At 41.1% G+C, this 16,184-nt stretch overlaps 1 protein-coding gene across 1 annotated transcript; it reads left to right on the top strand.

Moving 5' to 3' along the window:
- The first annotated feature begins 670 nt into the window (after nucleotides 1–670).
- On the top strand, nucleotides 671–1,977 carry LOC130191052 (E3 ubiquitin-protein ligase TRIM39-like). Its single transcript, XM_056410714.1, has one exon. The coding sequence runs from the start codon at nucleotides 703–705 to the stop codon at nucleotides 1,921–1,923; it is 1,221 nt and encodes a 406-aa protein (XP_056266689.1). The 5' UTR covers nucleotides 671–702; the 3' UTR covers nucleotides 1,924–1,977.
- The last annotated feature ends 14,207 nt before the right edge of the window (nucleotides 1,978–16,184 follow it).

Genomic DNA, 16,184 nt, shown 5'->3' with positions numbered 1-16,184 from the left:
AGGTAAAAAATTTTATTTGTTTTTTAAAAAATTAATAAAATTATTATAGAATAAAACTTTTTAATAAATCTTTTGGTCAAATTGGTCATGTATGCAATTTCAAATATAATCGGTAAAGTGTCATCTAAAGTGATTATTTCTTCATTATTTGTGAACTCACTTTTGATTATTCTGTGCTCCTTTGCAAGAGGAGCTTGAGTCTGTCAGAACTTTGATCTTGTTTAATTAGACATACAAATAATTACAGTTTTCTTTTCAACAAATAATGAAACTATTTTAATATAATGTTCTTTCTTCTCAATGTGTAGATATGGCTTCTGCAAACTTTCTGCTGTCTGAAGATCAGTTCCTGTGTCTCTGTCTGGATGTGTTCACTGATCAGTCAAACACCATGTGGACACAACTTCGAAAAGTGCATCAATTACTGGAATACCAACACAGAACATGTGTCCACTGTAAGGTTTTCTCAAGACCTGAGCTGGTCAACACTTTGTTCTCTGAGATGGTTTCTCAGTTCAGACAGTCAAACTAGAGAAAGCAGGCAGCTCAAGCAACAAGAGTCCAGACCAGGAGAAGTTCCTGTGACGTCTGCACTGGAACCAAACTGAAGGCCCTGAAGTCCTGCCTGGTGTGTCGGGCCCCCTACTGTGAGACTCACCTGAGCCTCACCTGACAGCTTCACGCCTGAAGAGACATCAGCTGATGGACCCTGTGGAGAACCTGGAAGACAGGATGTGTCTGAAGCACGATAAACCTCTGGAGCTGTTCTGTAGGACCGACCAGACGTGTGTCTGCATGCTCTGCACTGTGTTGGACCACAAGATGCACAATGTTGTTCCTCTGAAACAAGAATGTGAAGGAAAGAAGGTGGAGCTGCAGAAGACAGAGGCTGAAACTCAGGAGATGATCCAGAAGAGACGCCTGAAGATTCAGGAGGTCCAACACAACGTGAAGCTCAGTGAGGAAGATGCAGACCGAGAGAAAGCAGAAGGTGTTCAGGTCTTCACTGGTCTGAAGGAGTCTGTGGAGAGGAAACTGAACGAGCTCATCACTACGATAGAAGAGAAGCAGAGAAGCACCAAGAAACAGGCTGAAGACGCCATCAGAGAGATGGAACAGGAGATCTCTGATCTGATGAAGAGGAGCACTGAGGTGGAGAAGCTCTCCCTCTCTGAAGACCACCTCCACCTCCTCCAGAGTGTCCAGTCCCTCAACATCCACCATCCACCACCCACCAAGGACTGGTCTCAGGTCAGTGTTCCTCCAGCATCACATGAGGGGACTGTGAGGAGAGCTGTGTCTCAGCTGGAGGAGACGCTCAGGAACATGATGAAGACGCTGGTTGAAGTTGAGATGAAGAGGGTCCAGAAGTTTGCAGTGGACGTGACTCTTGATCCTGAAACAGCAAATCATGACCTCATCCTGTCTGATGACGGGAAACAAGTGAAACCTGCTCAGGTAGAGCAGCAACGTCTCCCCTACAATCCACAGAGGTTTTCTTTTTGTCCCTGTGTTTTAGGAACACAGAGTTTCTCTTCAGAAAAACTTTATTACGAGGTTCAAGTTAAACAAAAGACTGAATGGGATGTAGGAGTGACCAGAGAGTCGGCCAACAGGAAGGGACCCATCACACTGAGTCCTCAGAACGGTTACTGGACTATATATTTGAGAAATGGAAACGAGTACGGAGCTGCTGGTCCTTCAGTTCTTCTCTCCCTGAGGTCTGTCCCTCAGAAGGTGGGGGTGTTTGTGGACTATGAGGAGGGTCTGGTCTCCTTCTATGACGTAGAAGCTGCAGCTCTCATCTACTCCTTTACTGGCTGCTCCTTCAAGGAGAAACTCCTCCCATACTTCCATACTGGTCATTATCTTGGTGGTAAAAACTCTGCTCCTCTGATCATCTCTCCTGTTGGAGTAAACTAATCACTTCTCTCACGTCCTTCAAGGGAAAATATTTAAACTCAACCCTGTGTGGTCTACACCTCATCTTCCATCATCTTTTCCAACCTCATTCTCCACTTCATCTCTCCTCTCTTTCCCAACAACAAATGACAATGTTTAGTGGCATTGTTCAGGATTATCATAATCCTAATGGGTTTTTATTATTTTACTTGTACTTGGTGCTGTCCGTCATGGCGTGATAGTCTACTTTTGCTGCAGGCCTTTCTTTGGTTTAGACATTCAAATACAGGAAACTTGATGACAATTTCTTCACCTCTCATTGTTACTTTGAAATTCCATATCTGGAATATCTTGGTTGAGCTCACATTCAAGTCTTCCACAACTGGAAAATTCTTGCCATTCAGCTATGCATCATGATAACTGATGGTGTTTTTAATTTTCAACTTAGAAAGTTATTGTTGTTTTGTACAGTAATGGCGACAACGCAACATTGTAATACTGCTGTTAAGTCAAAGCATGCAATTTCAGATATGTTATATAGATATATGGTTGATCAGTGTCATTAGCTTTAAAACCTGTTTTATCTTTATAATCATACTTTTCATCTGTACAAACAAATTTGACTCCATGATGCAGCTGACTTCACATATTTGATGAAGACACCAGTGGAGAAGACATTCTTCTTGAACTGAAAGTCCAATCCAGACCTTTTCCTGATGATGCGTGAGCATTTCAGATGATGGTAGGTTTCATTATTAAATCTGCATTTTGAAGCCTTTTATGTCTACTCTGACTACATTGATAAATTAAATGAACAAAGAAATAATATTTACGTAAAGACAGATCAGCATCTAATTGCCCAAAAGTTTGAAAAGTGTGTGTTTGGTTGTAATCCACATTTCAATCAGGTAACTGGATATATTTTAAAATTTTAAAAAGAGTTTTTTCTCCTGATCATTCAACACCATCTTCTCTCAGATACCATTGTTTCTTCAGGACAAAAGTCTGGTCAAAGACAAGAGGGATTTTGAGCTCTGGTGGACAGGTCTACAGGTTTGATTCAGGGAAAAAGAGGTACTTGAGAGCAGTAGATGTCAGTTAACATTTTACTCACAATATCATCAAGAAAATTGTTAACTGAATTATGATTCTCACCAATTGGACTATAATTAAATTTAGAATGGTGAGTGTGATTGAAAGTTTAAACTTAATTTGTAAATTAATAATGAACAGGGTTTTAGATATGTGTAGCTTTGTATTATGTAACTCTTCTTGATATTTATTCAATTAGGTTAATTTTACTGTCAATGATTTTAAAAAATTAACTAATTAATATATTTTATTTGAAATTCATTAATTAACTGATTAAAAGTTAAAAGTTCATTCTTTTAAAGACAAAACTTCACACAGGCTGTGTTTTGAGGCTCCTACATATACAGTGTGAGGTATTTAATATAGATGATAAATTGTTTCTTCAGTGAAACATCAGATTAGTAAAAAAAAAAGTATATTGAGAATTGGTCCTGTCATCTTTATGAACACAGCAGAACCAGTGGCTGATAACTGACGACATTCAAATATCACATTAATCTGGAGGCTGCATTTATACATTTAAAAAAAATTAAATTCAGTTTAATTGTGTTACCTTTCGTTTGAGAATCATACACCCTCCGCTGAGTTAATTTGACCATTCAATATTTAATGTCTTGTTCTGGAGTCAACAAACAAACATAGTGCCTCACACTTAAACTTGGAAAACAATATTGTTCTAATAATTTTCTAGGTTTTAATTGCTGGCGTAAATTGAACCCAAAGGGTAAAATATGTTAGTAAATATAAAGGTAACAGGAGGTTACATTGAATCATCAAAATGACCCAAAACATTAAATTTAATGCAAAATGACCGAAGGCAACACAGGGTTAGTGTTCTTCTTTTTGAATCTTCACAGAGTGTGTTTTCAAAGAGGCTCCTACATATACAATTTGCAGGTATTTAATATAATGGATGATAAATTGTTTCTTCGTGAAACATCAGATTAGTGAAGTATATTGAGACCCATTGGTCCTGTCATCTTTAACATTGAACAGCAGCAGAACCAGTGGCCTTGTACTGACTGACATTCACATATGTCACGTTAATCTGGAGGCTGAGGCATTTATACATTTACAAAATAAATTAAATTGTTTGTCTTGCATGTGAACATCGTGTTATACATCAAACATTGAAACAATCTCAGCTCTGAAATGAGTCATTGTCCTGCGGTGTTCTGGTTGTCTGACTGACAGGCTGCTAAATGAACCTCACCTGTGAGGTGGAGGTCCTTTATGATTTACTGAGTGTTCATTGGTTTTTGAAATGTTGACAGAAACGGATTGACCAATCCTTGAAGGTTTTATGTGTGGCGTTCTTTGGGCGTCAGACATGCCTCCGTTCCTCTGTGTATCAGAGGGAGACAGGAAGGAGGAGCAGGAGGAAACCCACTGATTCTCACAGTTTAAACTGATTTCTGTCCTTGTTTCTGGAGAAATGATTGTTTTTGAAACAGTGTCAAACCTCTGCAGCGGTTTAAAAAAAAAAAATTTCGTTAATTGTTAAAATATTTTAGTGCGTTCAGCCGTCATCGCATAGATTGCAGCGTTAATGACCTAGTTAATTTACATACATGGGCGGTGCCTTGTCTTTGTTGTAGACTATATTGCTTATTTTGGTCAGCATGCCCACATATCCTGAAAAGATGTTTCTCGTTACCTGATTCTTAATTTTTTGCAACATTACTGTTTTATTCTTATTTTAAACCTTCCTCTGTAGCAGAATTCCTTTTAGTCTTGTTTGTTTGTTTGATTAAGACTGAATTATACACTACAAAATCTTAGGTAGATTGTAGAAAATGACTTGCTCAAACCTGGAGTGAAATGTCCTTGAAGAGTACAAGTCAGAAAATTCGCTCAGCACCTCGATCCAATATACCACATCCTCTTTTCCGACTGAGAAGTGGCAAACATATCAGTTACCTCAACAGTTAACTCTTTGCTTACCATGAACGCTATGGCATCAACATTAAACTTGTCTTTTCTACTTGCATACTTCAATGGTTGATAAAGCATGTTTTCAATAAACATTTCCAAACCACTTTCCTGCTAAACATTCTGTCGAAACATTTAAGCATTTAGAACATTCAACACTCTTGAAACATTTCAGATTAAACACCAGGCATGAAAACGAGTCAGGGGTGAAAAAGGTGAGCAGCTGCTGGTGACTTCCACAAACATCGATGTCGGACGTTGTATGATAATCTATAGGTCCTCCATTCTGACACCAAGTCAGTGATCGGGCCCTATAATAATAGTAATATTGTGTATAATATGGTCATTCATGAACCAACTTCCTTTTTTTGTTGTTGGCGTGAACAAGTCTTTAAGTCTTGTGCTCTGCTGAGCCACGAGTCTGTTCCTTGAGTCTGTTCTGCCTCTACCTGGTTGTCACGATCTTCTATACCATACCTGCCATAAATATCATGATACTGATACAATACCATAAAAACAGTATGCCATAAAAACGATACTGGTATTAGTAATAAATAAAATATCTGTATGGTTCACTTTTTACTTTGATTTTGTCTCCGACCATGACAATGTCATTCTCCATGCTTATATTGTCCCTGACTGACCAGTAGCCGTGTCGTTTCCTGTCCAGACTCTTCTTTTTCATGGGCCAGCCATTCTTGTGTTTCTCACACAGCTTGTAACACGCTATCTGCTGCCGGAGCCTTTTCCAGTTGGCTGAGCGTTCCCTCGCTCAAGGAGTCCGTGGCCTCCAAAGCATACACAACTCTCTCTTCACAGGGGTTCTCGTCTATGTTTTCACCTTCTCTGCTTGCAGTGGCGCGTGAGAGTGTGTCGGCCATGTACATGTGCTTGCCTGGTGTGTGTTATGTGTAGATCCTCTGCAGTTGTAGAAGCATTCCTTGCAGCCGCGCGGGTGCTTTGCTCAGCGGTTTGCGCACGATGACCTCCAGAGGCTTCTGATCAGACTGCACAGTTACTGGTCTCCCATAGACATACTGGTGGAATCTTTTAGCAGCAAACACTATGGCCAGCAACTCTTTCTCTCTCTGCGCGTACCTCTGTTCTGTGTCGGTGAGCGCTCGTGAGGCATAGTGGGCGGCCCTCCTGCAGCAGGAGGCTCCCAGTCCGTCTTTTGAGGCATCGGCTTGTAGAGTCAGCGGCTGCTTGTGATCATAGTACCTCAGCACTGGGGCTTGTGTGAGGGTGGACTTCAGTGTCTGTCGTGCTGAGCTGTGGTGTGGGCACCACTGCCACGCTGCATCCTTCTGAAGCAGCTGTCTGAGGGCTGCTGTGAGTGAGGCTTCCTTTGGGATGGACTGGGCCAGGAATGTTGTCATTCCCAGCAGACGTTGGAGACTTTGTTTGTCTTCTGGGGTTGGCATCTCCACGATTGCTTTGATCTTTGTGTCGGCCCTCTGTCCTGCTGCCGTGATGATGTGTCCCATATACTTTACTGTGTCCATTTTGAACTGGATCTTGTCTTTGTTCAACTTCACATGTGCAGTCTTTGCTCTCTCCAACACTTTCTGGAGGATGTCATCATGCTCCTGCTCTGATGACGCTGCGATGATGTCGTCTGCTATGACATACACACCTGGGATGTCGCCGAAGGTCTCGCAGTTCTTCTGTTGGAACACTTCGCTGGCAGACCTGATCCCGAATGGGAGTCTGAGGAAGCGGAACCGGCCCCACGGCGTCTTGAAGGTGCACAGCTTAGACCAGCGGTCCCCAACCTTTTTTGAGCCACGGACCGGTTCCGTGTCAGAAATTATTTTCACGGACCGGCAATATAAATGACGTAATAAATATGACGTCATACAATTATACGAAGGGCATAAAGTGCCAAAACTACAACTCCTCATTACGCCAGATGAGTGTGAGCCGTGCGCTTGTTGACCTGCAACGAGCCGCTGATGGAGACGGAGACACAGACGTGTGTTTGGTCCGCTGCTCCTAACCGAGTTCTGGTCGCTGTCATTAGAACAGGCAGAGTTGTTCTTTTCACCAGTGCATAATACACACTCTAGAATTGACGTGTTCTTAGTGCCACTAGATATGATGGCCAGAGTGATAGAATGCTCATATTTAGCAGCCACTTTCTCAGATCATAACCCTATCAAACTCTCGTGGATGAGTGATACTCAACAGCCCACAGCCCGCAGGTGGAGATTTAAAAATTACATGTTAAAAGACCTCGAGTTTATTTCTTATATGACTACCAATATTGAAATATTTCTTGAGGCCAATTCGAATTCCTCCTCGCATGCCAACATTTGAGAGGTCACATTTTTTCATACAGTGCCCACAAGGCAAAACAAATTAGAGAGAAACTTACTAAATTGGAAAGAGATATTAAAAAGCAGGAACAGGATTACATTGCCACCAAACAGGAAGAACATCTTAATACACTAACTAAAACAAGAATGCAATATAATAATCTATGTACCAACAAAGAGGAAGCAGCTATGGCCAGAACTAGATATCACTATTATGAATTTGGGAACAAAACAAGTAAACTCTTGGCTTGGCAAATTAAAAAGGAAGCATCTGATAAGTTTATATACTCAATAGAGGACGGCAGACTCCTTGACAGCTCACCATCCATAAATGCAGAATTCAAACAATTTTATGAAGACTTATATAAAACTGGGCAGGATGCTGATAATATTGGAGCAAAAAGATTTGACGGCCAGATGACCCTTCCCAAATTACAAGATGAGGATAGAGATCTGCTTGATGCAGATATATCAGAAACGGAGGTACTCCAAGCCATTAATTCCTTACAAAATAACAAGACACCTGGGCCAGATGGCTTCCCTATCGAGTATTATAAGACCTTTTCAAAAAAACTACTGACAGCCCTGGTAAACATGATTAAAGAAGCTCTAGAAAACAAAAAATTACCAGACTCATTGGAAATTGCAACACTCATATTACTTCGAAACCGGTAAGGACAAACAGAAATGCGACTCATACAGACCCCTCAGCCTCTTAAATGCAGATTATAAGATACTATCCAAACTAATTGCCCTCAGACTGGAAGATGTTATTCCAAAGATAATACACGCTGACCAAACAGGCTTCGTCAAAACAGTACGAGCTGATAATGTGCGGCGACTGCTCCACATTCTGAACACCGCTCAAAAAAATAAAAATCCTATGCAAATAATATCTATGGATGCAAACAAAGCATTTGATAGGATTGAACCAAGCTTTCTTTTTCGGACTCTAGAGGCTATGGTTTTGGAGAAATTCATTCGGTATGTTAAAACACTTTTCAATGCCCCTAAAGCTAATATTTTAACAAATGACGTCTTGTCTAACACTTTCTCACTAACCAGAGGCTGCAGGCTGTCCAAGCTCCCCGCTCTTGCACTGACTGCAATTGAGCCATTAGCCATCGCCATCTATCCGCTCCAACGCCTCCATAGCCGGAATTAAATTTGGTACAAGTGAACATAAACTTTCTCTTTATGCAGATGATCTCCTATTATATATAACCGAGCCACACACATCAGTCCCCCCTCTATTGAATTGCCTCAAAGAATATAGTGCAGTTTCGGGGTATAAATTAAATTACACTAAAAGTGAGATTCTACCACTAAATATACAGGACAACAATATTAGAGCTCTCACTGAGAGATGGTGCAACACTGGTTTCAAATATTTGGGTATACAAATTAGCAAATCGGATGAACATATATTTAAATATAACTATATAAAATTATTGGAACAAACCAAACTTAATCTTCAAAGATGGATGGATCTCCCTCTGTCCCTCATAGGCAGAATTAATACTATTAAAATGAACGTTTTACCTAAGTTTATTTACCTATTTCAATGTCTCTCTGTAAATGTTCCAAAGAGTTTCTTCAAAGAGCTTAACAAAACTATAACCCCCTTTTTATGGCAAATGAAAAAAACCCTGGTTAGCAGATGCTGGAGTTATTCTGCGAAATCGGTTGTGGCAGTGTGCTGCACTTTGCCATTGTCTGCTGGGGGAGCAACGCCGGGCCCGGTGACATAGCGTCTTAACACAAACTGGTTGAGGAAGGCTGACTTTCCATCATCGACTGCCAGCTGGAAGCACCTGGAACAGGTGGTGGAGAGGAGGGCCGTTGAAGAAACTGGTGTCCATATTGGACAACCGGTTCACCCTCTCCACCACCTCCTACAGGGACAGAGGGAGTACTTTCTCCAGGCGTCTCCTCTCCGCGCTCCGCTGCCACAGGAGAATGCAGGAGAACATTCTGCCTGACTATGAGGCTCTACAGTTCCTCTTGCCAGATCACCTAACCCTTCTTATGTTTTGCTTTTTTTATTTTTGTTATTCTTGTGTGTTGCTGCTACTGACTAGAACTAAATTTCCTTAGGGATTAATAAAGTATATATCTATCTATCTATCTATCTATCTTAAACTCATCTCTCTGCAGGCTCCATATTCAAGGGGAGGGCTTAACCTACCACATTTTAGAAATTATTATCTTGCCTCTCAGTACCGACCAATCTGGATCTGGCTGCATGTAGAGAACAGTGAAGTTAGATGGGTCTCAATAGAACAACATGTGATGAAGTCTATGCCTTTAAAGGACGTACCATTCATAGGTAAAACATTTTTTTTTGCCACACTCACAAACAATTAAATAATACTGAACACATTTGCTGCTTGGCAGGAATTTCACTCACTCCTGGATATAAATATTTATTTTCTTCGAGGGCACCGCTGTGGGGTAATCCCAACCTCTCACACCACATCGCTGATTCAGTGTTGCGGGGATGGAGGGATAGAGGAATTAAAATAGCTGCTGACTTATACATTAATGACACATTTGCGAGCCTCCAACAACTAAATGATAAATTCAACCTTCCCAAATATAGTTTCTTCAGAGACTGGGTTAAGGAGAAATCTAAAGAAATATTCCCAGATATCCCAAAAGAAACTCCCCTTGAAACCCACCTATGTAACAAATTATGCAGATCAACAAAAGGAATAATATCTTCAATATACGGTATCATCAACGGAAAGTCACCTGTTTATGATAAAACATCTACAAAAGGGAAATGGGAAACAGACCTAGGATGTGTCTACGAGGAGGCAGACTGGTATCACCTCTTGGAACAGGCACAGACGGTATTAATCTCCACAAAACACAGACAAATTCAATTTAATATATTCCATAGGACATACTACACCCCTCACAGGTTACATAAAATGGACAGCAACATTTCCCCCAGATGTCAGAGATGTAAAGTGACAAACGGTGATCTTCTACACATGCTCTGGAGTTGCCCATTAATAGAAGAACTTTGGAAACGCGCCACTGAATTAACCTCAAGCATAATAGGAATTAAAATTGAACAGGACCCAAAGATATGGATTCTGGGGGACACAAGCTCTATCAATGCAAACTACTATAATAAATACTTTATCTTACTTATGTAGCACTGCAGTGAAAAAATGTATTCTGATGAACTGGAAATCTGAAAAACACCATCAATAAGACACTGGATTAATGAGCTTGTGTCCTACTGCACACCTGAAAAGATATTATATAATGTGAGAGGAAGCAGGCAACCTTAGCAACATCTGGGGCCGTCTCATAGATATTCTGCCATCTCTGGTCTCTGCTGCGAGTGGTGCTGTGAGACCGGGTACACATTAAGCCCGCTGCAGGTTATTTATTTTTTTATTTTGGTTTTATTCTATTATGAGTGCTGTATTGGTTTATGTAGATACAAATGTGTACGGATGGGTGTAGGTAAACTGTGTAGAGACTGTGTCGATGTATAAATGAAAGGAAACTGAGAGCCATACAAGGGGAGGGGTGGGATGGGGAAAAAGTTTTGTAATGTTTTCTTTTTGTCTTTTTTTGTTTTGTTGGTTTTTTTTCTCGTTGTTTTCATCTTGTTTAAAAAAAAACCCCATCATCCTTGTGTGGTGATTTCCATAAGGTTATACATTTGTACATTTTCTTTTGTAAAATAATATTTTCAGCATAACAAACTGTAAATGCTATTTCACAACAAATATTCTGTAAAACAACATTTTTGTTCATAAAAAATAAATCTTAAAAAAGAAAAAAGAACAGGCAGAGTTGTTGTGTGAAATGTCCCTTAAGGCCACCGTCATTTGCATCTCCAACACATGTTCTTCTAGCTCGGACGGCTCGATTCACCGGGTGGGTTTGTTTACAAATGGGTTGCAGGTCTATTCTTTTGCAATCGGGTCTTTTGTGGTTGGAGTACCGCTCAAACTCTTTGAAAAGCCTCTTCCACCCGGTCAACGTCTGAAACATGTAGAATGTTCCGCTGTTCACTCGCCCACACAGCAGCGACTTTATCGGCCAACTTGAAAACAGTTGTCATTTCCCTGAAGTGACAGGATTCATTGAGCAGGTTGAATATGTTTTAAGATTCTTTGTCACTGTGCCGCCAGCAGAGGGTTCGGCGCGTGAGACTCGCCTGCAGCGATGAACCCGAACTTTAAGACTCCTGAACGCGGCTCAGACCGACACACGGGTGGATCCGCTCCTTTTTCAAAATAATATATTTTTCCGACTGATTAAAAAAAAATTTAAACTTTATTTATTCACTTTTTTTCGGTACCCGGCGCGGCCAGGTTGGGTGGACCCTGGCAGCGATGGCTCATCTAGCTTGATCTGCCAGTATCCATCCTTCTCATCTAGGATGGAGAAGATGGATTTTCCTGCTAATCTGCTGCGCACGTCCTGCTAATCTGCTGCGCACGTCTTCCGGTGTATTTATTCATGCATTTATTTATTTATACTTAAGTCATCTTAAGTCCTCCATAAAATATAACTTGATGCAAATCACAGTTATTTAGCTTGAACATGTTTTCAATGAGAAGAAGCAGCAGACAATAAATAGTTATGAGTTGATGGACAGGTGACGTCAGGAAGAGTTCAACAGCTGTGAGCTTTGCCCTGCGCTTTGTCTCTCAGGTTGCCTTCTGCTTTCTCCGCCCTGCGACACAAACACAGTCAGAGTCCAAACTATCAACGTTTTATTCATAACAAAGAGACAGTTGAAGCACACAAGTCCACTTAAAAGACACACTTTGTTTTCTTTATAAAGTTTTTAACTATTCCTTTACAGTAACTTTGGTTTAAGCGGTTCAATCTGACAGCTGACACGTCTCTATTGTCTCTGTGTCCTGCAGAGAGGACATTAATCAGCTTTAATACATTACATAACTATTCCTGCCGGCTGTACATGAAACATGGTTTGTCTTCATGAACATCTTCAGGGTTCTACTGTTTCACTTCCGCTTCCTGCAGCTTTACTGTGTTTCATAAGAGCTGCAGATAAGAGGCGGAGCCACCCTGAGGAGGAGAGCTGCTGCGTCACTCAGGAAACGAAAGTTAACTTCAGAGTCAGAAACACTGCAGTCGAGACGAGTCTCTGCTTTTCTCTCTGAGACGATTCAAAGTGACGTCTTCAGGTTTTTCTCAACAACTCAACAGAGTCTCTTCCAAACACTGGTGAGTACATCTGATCATATTCACACCTGTGATCACCAGGATTAACACAACACTTTAGCTTTACTCGGGCAGGAAGTTCCTCTCTTAACACTTCATACCTGATGAATTATTAACAATATAACTATGGCTGTCTGTCCACAGTCCCACGACACAGAAACTCACTTTAACTGCTGTAAACTGTCTCAGGAGGACTTTAGTAACTAGTAACTGAATCTGTGGTTTTCACTTTAGTCTCACTCTGACTTTCCTGTTTTTGTTACTGTTCATTGATCACTTCCTCTATTTCCTCTAGTAGTTTCACAATAATAGTTTAATGCTTTTATTGTGAAGCAGCTGGAGGAAATGTGATGTTAGTCATCAGTAAGCAGAGCTTTGTTGTCAGAGCTGCTCTTTAACTCACTTTGGACTTATTCTGTGCTGCTTTGCAAGAGGAGCGAGGTTGAGTCTGTCGGCACGACTTTGATCTTGGTTTCTTATGTCAAAGTTAAAAGCTTTTACCTTACATTTAATTTAGCTGACGCTTTAATCCAGCGTTTTACAATAAGTACTAACATGCTATCCAGAAACGTGCACAGGTAGAGCCCTAGTGGTGCTCAAGCACCAGCCCCTTTGCCCTGGATGAGTAAAGTGCCCTTTTTGCTGGAGCCACTTTTTTTATTCATCAGTATTTAAGAATAAAAGTTACTCTCTCTGTCATCAAGTCCCCCCAAATGTGTTTTCATATCCGACGGGGCATTTATCTGAGAACTTCGCCCCGACATGCTCCAGCGCTCACAAGCTCACGTGCCCCCCTCCTCCCTCCTCCTCCACTTCCTCCTCCCCTCAGTGCTCCTCGCGCCACCAAACGGCTGCACCTCCTTCTCCTTTGACCCGCAGCACCAGACACACAGGTCATGACGATGTTTGTCCCCTGACGTTGTTTTGTGATAAATCAACCACAACATTAGCGCTGAAAACATGACGTCACAACTGGTCCGACGTTTCCTAAACAAATAAACAAACAGAAACTCACGAAATCCGTGATTTCAAACCCTTGCAGCTGTTTACTGACGTTAGTTATGTTAGAGAGAGAAGAGAGAGAGAGAGAGAGTTCTTATTCCGTTCTATTTAACAGGGGCTAGTCTAGGATTTGCGTGGCCAGACTGAACAAAAAAATCATAAGGCCTCTTGTTCAGAGGGATGTCTGTTGATGTCTATCAATATCGCTCATTTTGAAAATGACGTAAGTGTCATGGGTAGTCCGGGTTGTCGCAGCGAGAGAGGACCCAAATGCCGACATTACTGCACAACTATATTTATTTTCACAAATCACAGACCAGAACAGGACGACAAACACGTGGACCAAACAATGGTGACCACGCTGGGAATGAGGCGAACAGGGTTTACATACACAGGCAAGGTGAAGAGGGATGGAGGGGAGAGAGAGGAGTGTGGACACAATGAGGCCAGCAATCACACAGAAGGAAACAATCAGGACCAGGGCAGACAATCACAGGAGACAGAGGCGGCTGAGGAATCCCAAACAAGACACAAAACTAAACACAAACTCCAGATCATGACAGTAAGAGGGCAATACTGATCCGTATCAGACCAGCGAGGAGAGCAATATGTGGCTGGCATGACGACCCATTAATAAACGTATATATAATAATTCATCTTTATTCTAGGGCTGTGAAACGATTAAAATTTTTAATCGGATTAATCACAGGTTTTTGTGGATTAATCATGATTAATCACATATTACCGATATTCTCTGTATATTTTGTGAGAACATAGAGATTTATGACAAGACGGATATATACATTTATACATTCTTCTATACAATGGTGCTGCAACTCAGCAGTTATTTAGCAGTTTTCTTCCATATGGAACATTAATACATCTTCATCCTAAACAGAATGTTTAACCCTCCTTTTACGTTTCGGGTCAATTTGACCCCATTCAATGTTTAATGTCGGTGTTCTTTGGGGTCAATTTGACCCCAGGCTGTTTTTCACTGTGTCAAACATATCAGAAATATCAACTTTTTATTTATTTAAAGGGCTATTTAGGTAGTCAACAAACAAACATAAAGTACCTCACACTTAAACTTGGGAAGCAATATTAATTCTAATAATTTTCTGGAGGTTTTAATTGCTGGGGTCAAATTGACCCCGAGGGTAAAATATGTTAGTAAATGTAAAGGTAACAGGAGGGTGAAACAGAGCATTTTTCTCTTGTTTGTCAACCATTAACCCCACCATCATACAATCTAAAGGTGGACAGATTGACAAGTGACTTTTTTTTTGCTCGTTCCGATGCGCCAAGACGGAGCTCTGTGGCGCGCGAGACGGAGATCGATAAGTGTTAACGCGAAGAGACAGAAATGACATGCTGCTGTGGAGATACGATCAACAACAGACGTTTAGTTTAATAAAAGAACAAAGACGTGCTATAGAGAACATGTCAGGGGCGGGCCAATCTTTTAATGTGATGCGATCTACGACACTACGCCGCGATCGACTGGCAGGTCGCGATCGACGTGTTGAGACCCTGATCTACAGGAAGTAAAAGTCGTAACAAGGTTTCCGGAGGTGAACCTGCGGAAGGATCATTACCGATGAACAGACCGTCTGCATGAGAGCGGACAGAGTTCAGATTGAAGTGGTGTATTGGAAGCTCATTTTGCAAGTGACTTTTTTTTCGTCCCGACGACCAACAACAGACGGATTGGAAGCTCATTCTGCGCATGCGTTAAATGCGTAAAAAAAAAAAAAAAGTTAAACCTGTAATTGGATTAACTGAGTTAACGCGTTATTTTTCACAGCACTACTTTATTCATAAAGAAAATGTAAGCAAGCAGTGGCTGGCATGACGACCCATTAGCCAATCAACGTTTGTACTGTTGCTATATATAATTATTCATCTTTATTCATAAAGAAAATGTAAGCAAGCAGTCTGATGCTGCCAGAGGAAACGCAGGTCGAGGATGTATTGCATCATCAGTGTTTTGCTGCTTATGCTTCAACTCTGTCAGAATTATTTTTGTGGCATTGGGTGCCCTTTTTTTTGGTTTGAGCACCTGCCCCCCAAAATGTCTGTGCACATGCCTGATGCTATCCTTTGTTTACTCAAGATATAGTCGGAAAAGAAGTGTTTTTAGTTTGCGGTGGGAGATTTAGAGACTCTGCTGTCCTGATGTCATCGGGAGCTTGTTTCACCAATGAGGAGCCGGGACAGCAAACAGTCGTGACTTTGTTGAGTGTTTAGCTCGGAGTAACAAGCCGATTGCTAGATGCTGAGTGGAGTGAACGGGGTGGGGTGTAAGGTTTGACAAGTCCTGGACGTAGACCCGATCTGTTTGCAGCTCGCAAGTACCAATGTTTGGGAAGGGTGAGCAAATGACACAGTCTAGAGCAGGGGTGTCAAACTCATTTCCACCGAGGGCCACATCAGCATAGTGGCTGTCCTCAAAGGGCCAGATGTAACTTAGAATTGTAACTAAATGTAACCGAATGTAATGTAAAATAAATGTAACTACTCCTTAATGTTAAATAACTCTGAATGTATTACTTATTCAAGTTACAAGCATTACAGTTGCACAGAAAAAATATGTTTTCTTGTTGCTCTGTTATAACATAAATCCTCTTAATTTGTCAGGTTATAAAACCCAGATAACTCCATCAATCAAGGATCAAACTATCCAAGTGAATAAAGAAAAATAACATTAAACAC

Source organism: Pseudoliparis swirei, unplaced genomic scaffold (genome assembly GCF_029220125.1).
Source record: "Pseudoliparis swirei isolate HS2019 ecotype Mariana Trench unplaced genomic scaffold, NWPU_hadal_v1 hadal_26, whole genome shotgun sequence".
NCBI lineage: Eukaryota > Metazoa > Chordata > Actinopteri > Perciformes > Liparidae > Pseudoliparis > Pseudoliparis swirei.
Note: the sequence above shows the minus strand (reverse complement) of the source record. Positions and strands in the feature narration are given on the sequence as shown.

Bases quoted from the DNA above. Each gene is read 5' to 3' on its own strand.
- LOC130191052 (XM_056410714.1), top strand. From the start codon at position 703: ATGGACCCTGTGGAGAACCTGGAAGACAGGATGTGTCTGAAGCACGAT.